Below are 8,805 nucleotides of genomic sequence, written 5' to 3'. Positions count from 1 at the left end.
CCAAGTTAAAATAAAGTTGTTACTAGTTAGATTTATTCAATATAACTTTAGTAAATGTCTGAAATACAACTGCTTACAAAATTTCGTATTTAGTGAAGTAGATTAAGTTATAAAACAATGTTTGGAAATAGTTGAGTACCTAAAAGTTTTTTTTTATAGTTTTCAGTTAGTTAATTGTACGATATAAACGTCTATTTGAAAAGTTTAACATAATAATTCATAAAACCGTAAAATAAATTAATTAACATTAAAATTATTTTAAAACCAAACTTAAAATTTAAAAAAAAAAAAAAATATTTTAATGGTTAATTGTTTGAAACCTTTTGATTGTTTTGAAATGAATGGCTTGGTTTTAAAATTTTATGTTAAACTTTTTAAGCTGTGATTTTTTAATTAAAAACTTATGAAACTGTTAACAGGTTAAGTAGTAAGCTTATAATATGTTACTTATGTGAAAATTAACAACAAAGTTTTATTTACAAAGTTTATTATTTACGAAACTAAGAATGGTAAGTTTTAATTTTTTGAAAATAGTTAAGTCTTTTTACTACAAGTTAACACTTAAAAATGTCATAATAAAGTTTAAACAATTTTTAAATAAAAAAAGTATTTTTTTTCAAGTTACACTTATACATTGGCAGTTCAAAAAGTGTTTTTGAAAGTTGTCTAGTTCAAGCCAAAGTTTTCTATTTTTACTTTACTTCACAATTATCTAAGCATGAAAAAGTCTCATAAGCGAAACTAAAACACTTGTCTCGCTCAAAAACTAGCAGCTCTACAGACTGAACCTATCCAAAAGAATCTTCACAGATCCCGTTTATCAACAAACATGTTCATTCTCTCTCATTACTTGAACCACTAAAGCTCATACTCACGAGCACACAGCCCTGTTAAATGAGCAAAAGCACTTATTTCTTCCGTAGCAACTCCTGGCATGCTCATCTCTTGCGTTGGGGCACATGACGAAGCAGTTGCCAGTGCAAGTTGGGGCGACCCCGAGAAAAAACTTTTTGTTGCACGTGCACCTAGGCTGCTGTCTGTCGTCGTCGGAAAATTTCAAAGAGCAACAGGATCCATGACAATTGCTCTGGCAAGATCGATCTAAAAAGTAATGATAACTTACAATATTTATCAACCAAAAAAAAATTGTAAAATATTTTAAATTACATAAATTCAAGAGATTTATAATTTAACCTGACATTTCTAAATAATGTTTTAAAAGCTTAACATTATTTTTCACTATATAAACTTTTGTAAATAACTATTCAACATGACAAAGCAGTATATTCGATAATAACTTTTATAACTAAAGGCCTAAGACTTTAATTATCGTGTTATTGAATTTTTAATTTAACGGCTGATACAAAACAACTGTCAAGAAACTCTACTTAACAATTTAAGCTTATTTATCGATCAACTTTTATCTGAAAAACCAAGGTCATTTTGAGCTTCGCTTAATATTTATTCAAATTTATAAGTAAATTTTGAAGCGACAACAAGTAAAAGACTTTGGTTAAACTGTTAAATTTAATTTTAACTAGTTCTAATAAGTTTATTGTTTGATTACTTAGAATTATTTATAGTTATAATTTTATTTATAATACTTTTAATCAATAACATTCTTAACCAATAGTATATTACGTCTGTAATGCATGATAGTCTTAATAATATTATTATTTTATTTCAAAGCTTTTATGCTAAAAACTAAAATAGGCTAAATGTAGTTTAGTTTCAACTAAAACATACAAAAAAAAAAAATTTAAGTTTAGAAGTTTCAAACAAAATTATTTAAAAATCCTTTAACCATAAAATTTTTTGTGACTCGAAAAAATTTCCTTTTGTATTAGTTATAGTTTATTTCAGGTTGTTAACTTTTCAATTAAAAAAAAAAAGTTATAGTCTTTTGTGTTACTGAATTTCAATCAAGAAGAAAAAATTTTAATTTTTAATAGTTTTAAGGATATATATTTTGCTTCTAAGACATTTCTAAGATCCTTCTAAATGTCTTCTAAATGCAAATTTATGCAAAATTCTAGATATACAAACTTTTTATCAATATATTAACATACTTTAAACTACCAAGTTACTAAACTTTATACTCTAATTATTTATAAATATTCTTCTATTTGAAAAAATAGTAAAATTTGAAACGCAAAATTTAAAACGAATGCGAACGGGTGATAGTAACTTTGGTTTTTATTGACACAAAAACTTAACTTTTGACTTTTGTTTACTATCAAACATAAGTTAATAGTTGAATATGTTACTAATTAATTAATATTAGTACCACAATTATCTTTTCATCGTTATTCTACTACTCATTTTCTAAACTTTAAATTTATCGTTAGTGCAAATTCAAAAAGCCTTGTTTAAGTAATACATAAAAGTTTTGTATTTGATCTCAAAAGAGGAAATCCAATAAAGTTATATTGAATTGTACTCGATACAGAAATTTAAAAAGTAAGATCGTATAAAATGTTGCTGTTAACTACAATTTTTTTACGGAACCAGTGTTTTCGTCAGATTGTATATTTTAGTATTGGTAATTGTTTTATGCAACATGGTTTTCAATTTTATCTTATAGGTATTTGCTTATTTTAATTTGTTTAACATGAGAAGGTATTGCTAACCAGGATAAGGTCTTGGTAAGTTTTCAAGCTCGCTAGATAGCGTCGTTGTAGGGTCTTGCTGTTCCAAGCTTTCAAACGATGTCGTGTTGAGAGTCTTGTCTGGGTTCTTTTTGTGATAATAGGCAACTACAAAGCTGAGACTGATTCTTGTTGCGGATTTTACGTTTACTTTGAGTCCGCAACCAATCATTTCCACACTCGAGTCTATCATGTTCATGTACGCTGCTGTAAAAAGTGCGAGTTTAGTTTAGAAACAAATTTGTTTTATTAAGTATTATTCAAACAATCTTATTTTTAAACAAATTTAATTTAGATCACAATATAAAATCAATGTATGCTATTGATACGTTTTATATATTAGAAAACTTAGTATACAAACAAAAACTCTTCGCGTAAACATAAATGTAAAAAAAAAACTAAACCACAAACCTGTCGGTTTTATATATATACAATATGCTATTTATACAACTATTTAACTATTGTTAGTTTAAACAGTATAAAATGCTTTACCTTAAACTTTCCATGAAAATAAGCATATGTAAAACAAAAGGGGGTAAAATTTCAAAATCTATCAGACTACTTAAAAAAAAACCTACTTTCTACTTTAAAAAAAAAAAAAAGAAACTTTTACTAAGTTTAATATTACCTAAAGTCAGTTTAAATAAGATCCTTTAATTTCATTAAAATTATTATTTAAAAGCTATTATAAAACAAATTACAAAAAAATATACTTAATTTATTTTTTAAGAAGAGAGCAACCATTTTATTGTGCCGAATTAAACGATGTAATAAAGTGAGGGAATTTTTTTTAAGCTTTGCCATATCAAATTCGCAAGGCTCTATGTGTATTGAAACTTCACGACGGATCTGGCTGGTACTGATATGTAAATTGTACACAAAAAAGGTAAATGAGTTTATCAATAAAACGTTAGACTGCAAAACTTTACTCCTAAAAACTTTTCTTTTTGAAACTTGAGTGACACCAAACTGAAACATGACCCTATAATTAGCTTTAAACGTTTAAAAGCATTTCTGTCTACAATACTGCCAGTGAATAACCAAGTAAGTTTTTCAATAAACTGTTTTTTGCAAAAACTTTTAGCAGTCCTATAAGTTTAAGATTTCAATTTTCTCAATCATCAAAGCCTGAAAAGAGCAACAAACACTTGTGTTGAAATTATCTTTTTGTTTTTGTTGCGATGTCGCCCGAAGGGTCGTTTTTGATGCGGTCGATGTCTAATTAGCCTACAGTATCGTAACAATGCAACAAGTAATTACAGCTTGTGATGGGTCGGGAAATCAGATGCGTGCACCATGGCAACAGGCACCGTATCCATAGCAACACGTGTAAACTGCGTTGCTACGCAATTGTTGTTCTCGCTGTCTGTGACGTCCATTGACAAAAAACATTTTAAGTCGTTGAACAACAAACTTGATGGCATATAGTAATTTGATTAAAAACTTAACAACTTTAAAGACTTATTAAATTAGTTTTGACCAGCTACAAATTTTTTGAAGAAGTTATAAAACTTAAAAACATTAAATTTTAAGTTTTATTGGTTTTCCTAGAAAAAATTATAAATTTTTAACCAAATTAAACATAAAGTTATGTTAGTTCATGTTTTTTTACTTCTTTATTGATACATTTAAGATTGTGGTTTCATACAATTGTTTTTTTCTATGTTTTTGGACCAAATTTGCATTTAGTTCTAATAGAAATAGCAATTTAAATTTCAAATACACTGTTGATAAGCAATTGCTTTTCGCATTAAACTAAACAGCATTCGAACAAACAGAGTGATGGTGTCACTCTTGCGAGGAACTAATCCTGTATCAGATAATAATTGGCCGACAAGCTTGTAATAGCTTAATAACAAACAAATCATAATCTTTTTCCGTACCCACCTCTAACAATCTCGGTACTCACCTTCTGTAACCTCTTAAACTCTATGTGGTAGCCTGTAACCAGCGTCGTTCTCTTTTTAAAATTATTCGAAGAGAAAAGATTTTTTAACAGATTATGGTTTTCACATGTACGATTTTTTTTTGATATGACAAATATCCAATTGGTAATTTTCACGAAATAAAAATGTAGCAAAATGTTTTTATCAATTGATAATAGTTTTTAATCCTACTTTTCGCAAGAGTTATTTTAAAAATTATAAGTTTAATATAAAAAAGTAGAGCCGAGTACTTACAAATAACCGAGTGTAAAATATAAAAATCTGTTTTTTCTTATTAAATAATCTAAGTATACTATAATTCATTAATAAATTATTACAAACAAGTTAATGTTGTTAGTAAAAGTAATTAATAATAACAATTTTTTAATTTTTTAAGTTTCTATATATGACATAAAAACTAAAAACAAACACATCAGGTTACTTTATCATGTAATTAAGCTTTAAATTTTAGAACTTTTAAAGACTTTATTGATCCGGCTTAAAGTTGTTTGACCGCAGCGATTTATTCTCGTGAGAAATTCAACTTAATAATTCAACTAAGCACCGGTCACCCCATATAATTGGTGTGATACTTCAAACAAAATGTTTATTCCAGTTAAACAGCAACTGATTAAATTTAATAGCTTTAAAACTTGTAATCTCACATTTTAAAGCTTAAATATAATTAATTAAAAAAATGTTACTAAACTTAAGTTTTAGTTTGTGAAAATGATAGTTTTTTATAATAGACCTTAAAAGTAAAAAAAAACTGATGTCTTGTTTAGAATACATTGCTAAATTGTTACTGAAAATTAACACTTAAAAAATTTATCATTAAATAAATAACACTACTGTATCTAGGTTGTTTAAAAGGTTGTTTAAAATTAACGAATGTAGTTTAAAGCATGGGACTAAGAAAGCTTTTTTTAATAAAAAAACTTGTGTAAGTATTTTTTGAGAAAAAATATACCTGAACAAAGTCAAAAGTTATTATCATCAAAATTGTAATAAAAATTAACTAGGCACTAACTTTTTGAAAGTCTTTACGAGTAGTTTTATTTATTATCGTCAAAATAAAACAAAACTAAAGTATTACTACCGTAATAATATTATTTATTTTGATATCTGCAAACAAAAAGGAATTAAAATAGTTTTTTATCTAAATCAACTACCAAGAAACTTATAAAAATAGAATCTCCATCTAAACCTCATCCAGTATGTTTCTTCTTTCCAAATATATAATTAAGTTTTAAGTCCTTAAGTGTATGTTTTTGTTATCAGTATAAATAGCTTTCAAGTCACAATTTTTTTAATTCAGCGATATACTCAACAGGGTTATGCGTAGTTGTTAAAAAAGTAGCTTTCGTTTCAATCAATTAAACCTCGTAATACTTTTTCTTAAAATATTTATGGTCATAAGATTTTCCGAACTTGTTTCTAAAATTAAAATTAAGTATTTTAGTAGTTACTATAGTTAGCTTTTAAACTGAATAAAAAAAATTTTGAAAGTTAAATAAACCATTTTAAAATGTATTAACAGCATAGCTCTTAATAAAACGTCTTAGTTATCATCCCAATTATGAATTCTGTATATTTCATATAGAAAACAAAATTACAAAAAAGTTTCAAAAACTTTTTTAGTAGAAGCATTCATTCAAGTTTACTAACTTGAATTTTGTTTGACCTGGAAGTACCCGCTCATAAACCAGTCATACAAAATTGATTGAACTTTTCCCGCAAGAAATTCAGGAAAGAGTTCAGGTCTGAAGATGACTTGCAGCGGAACTTTTGTTTCATCTTCTGTTTGCTCATAACTTACGTCATCTGTTCAAAATAAAACGTCTTTATTTTCACTAAAATTGAAATATCAATGTGTATGTTTACAATATAATTTAAAGATATTTTTTTAATGTACTAACTTTATCTCATAGAGCTTATAAAAGTATATATTATCTAAAACTTTAAAATATTCGTCTATGGTTTACTAGACTGAATGGTACCAAATCAGTAAATATATTTCACATAGATGTTTTCTAAACTTAAATTTTGATAAATGAAACTATACTAGTATAAGTTATATAACACAATACTTTATTCCTTGTTTTTTTTATAAATCTAAAAATAAGCTCATGTATTGTAAATGTTAAGTATTTAATTAAGGTATTTCTTTTTCTTTTGATTAAACTAAACAAAGAGTCTTTATATTTGTCCCTCGTAGCTTTTGTTTTTTTATCTATAGTCCCTTACACACTGTTTTATAAATTTGTACACCGCATAGACTATAGTTGTTGTTAGACGGTAATACAAACAGATAAACTGACCAGGATTCAATAGAAACATGGGAGCCCTGATTTTAGAGCTCATTTTGAAGCGGAGAGCCCTGGAGTAAGCGCGATCAGTTGCCATATCGGAAAACAGCGTGTTGTATTTTATTTGTTTGCTCTTGTGTGCGTACCTCAGCTTGTTGTGAACATCTAAACATCGCATCTGCCAGCTGTTGAGGTTTTCATCAGGAAACATGGACAGAACTGTAAAACATCGTAGTTTTTTATAACCCGTGGTAAACATTCCTAGTTGTTACAAACCTTGACCAAAAGTTTTACTTAAACTCCTTAAATGATAACTTGAATCCATAAACTTTAATTTAAAATATTTAAATTCTTAAATGAGCAAGGTATTAAACTTTACACAGTCTTACAACTGTTAAAATAAAAAAAAAACCTGTACATAAATACTTTTAAAAATTTGCGAAAAAGTTAAAAGTATCTAAGTTATTTACTTAAAATAAATAAACACTTTTTACGTAAGTAGTTTAAAGATTTAGCTTTTGTAACAAATCTAATAAAAAATGATTAATGAAAACTCACAGCCATTGCTTTTATAATCGAGAGGTTGTGAGGCTATTATCACAACAAAAGAACAAATACAACACAGAATCTGACTAAAAATCATTGTCTTTTGTTAGTTTTATCAAGCAAATGTCTACTTTTCGTTGATTTTTTCTACTTTTTCGTTATTCTAATTTAAGCTTACTCGTATCGTTTTAGGTGTTAAAATGATGTATATGTCAAAATATTTTGATTTATTAACAAGATAGAAAAAAGAGAGTAGAAAAAGTTTAAGGAAAATATATTTTTGCTTTACAGCTTTGGCACCGTTTGGCGGTAAAAAAAAATACGATGAAAAAATCTGTCTCTTTAAAATTTCTGAAATACACTATGGAACTTTGTAATATTCAAACCGTGGTAAGATTTCATTTAAGTTGAAAAAACTTAGCAGTTCAAAAATTTTTATGCAACTTGAATGACAAAATATAGACGACAAAACTTAAATGAGTAATTATTAATCCGAAATTACAAAAAACGACTTTTTCTAACTAGATGATAATTCGTTGCATATAAAAATTCTAACACATGTTTGTTTTAAGCTTTTTTGAAAAGTGTTACAAACTCTTTAAAAAAATTGACACATTAATTTTGTATGATGTATACTTAATTTCGGTAGATTTAAGCTAAAACGTTATTAAAAGTTTAGTCACTTTAGTCAAATATATAAAATATCACTATTTTATTGATTCAAAAATAAATCTTAATAAAGATGTTAAGTATAGCATTATTAGTTAGAATAATTTCGCAATAGTTTCATTTTAACAAAATCAAAGAAACTACATTAAATATTAGACTAGTAATGTATTTTTGGTTAACAGCTTATTTTAATGTTTTTGAAATAAAAAATTAAATCAATCATATAACTTTAAAGCGATTTTTTTTTGTTTTTTGAAAAATTATTCAAAAAAATCAATTCTAAAAATTAATTTACAATTCTATGCAAAGTGTACAATTTTTTAGCATTACAACTATAAATTTCATTGCTCTTTGTCCTGTTTAATTGTAAAAAGTTTGTAGTGACTCATGTAAGAGTTATTCCAATAACTTTATGTTTTTTTTTTACTTAAAAATCAAATAAGTGAAGTAATTTATTTATTAAGTGTTTTATATTTTGTTTATTTAAAAGCCTGGTTTGAAAATTATAACAATATTATATAATTATTCATTGTTTAAAATGCTTAGTAGCTACTAACTAGTCACCTGAACTTAAAAACTACAACTTATAGAAATTCTATCAATTAAACTTTTTTTAATTTCTATATATATGTTTTTTTTTAATATAATTTTATTTAGATTGCTTTATTGAATAATAAATTCTTAAAAGTGTTTCAAAAGTAATACATT

At 26.0% G+C, this 8,805-nt stretch overlaps 1 protein-coding gene across 2 annotated transcripts; it reads right to left on the bottom strand.

Annotated features, from left to right (window-relative positions):
- Positions 1-478: 478 nt before the first annotated feature.
- On the bottom strand, positions 479-7,615 carry LOC145834703 (uncharacterized). 2 transcript variants are annotated; one of them, XM_082942200.1, is made up of 5 exons: positions 7,441-7,615; positions 6,895-7,101; positions 6,242-6,397; positions 2,631-2,855; positions 479-1,101 (listed from the first exon to the last, which is right to left on the bottom strand). In XM_082942200.1, exons 1-5 carry the CDS (start codon positions 7,523-7,525, stop codon positions 872-874), a joined length of 903 nt encoding a protein of 300 aa, XP_082798326.1. In that variant the 5' UTR covers positions 7,526-7,615; the 3' UTR covers positions 479-871. The 2 variants fall into 2 exon arrangements, with proteins under 2 accessions (XP_082798326.1, XP_082798327.1); XM_082942201.1 differs by having other exon boundaries at positions 2,631-2,852.
- Between the last annotated feature and the right edge of the window lie 1,190 nt (positions 7,616-8,805).

Source organism: Thalia democratica, chromosome 4 (assembly GCF_965202585.1).
Source record: "Thalia democratica chromosome 4, ktThaDemo2.hap1.1, whole genome shotgun sequence".
In the NCBI taxonomy this organism is placed as follows: domain Eukaryota; kingdom Metazoa; phylum Chordata; class Thaliacea; order Salpida; family Salpidae; genus Thalia; species Thalia democratica.
This window is presented reverse-complemented; position numbering and strand designations above follow the sequence as displayed.

Excerpts from the sequence above, each read along its gene's own strand:
- LOC145834703 (XM_082942200.1), bottom strand. The coding sequence starts at position 7,525 with ATGATTTTTAGTCAGATTCTGTGTTGTATTTGTTCTTTTGTTGTGATA. Across the intron at positions 7,102-7,440 it reads CGATTATAAAAGCAATGGCT|TTCTGTCCATGTTTCCTGAT; the intron begins GTGAGTTTTCAT and ends GATGTTTTACAG. Across the intron at positions 6,398-6,894 it reads CATGTTTCTATTGAATCCTG|ATGACGTAAGTTATGAGCAA; the intron begins GTCAGTTTATCT and ends TATTTTGAACAG.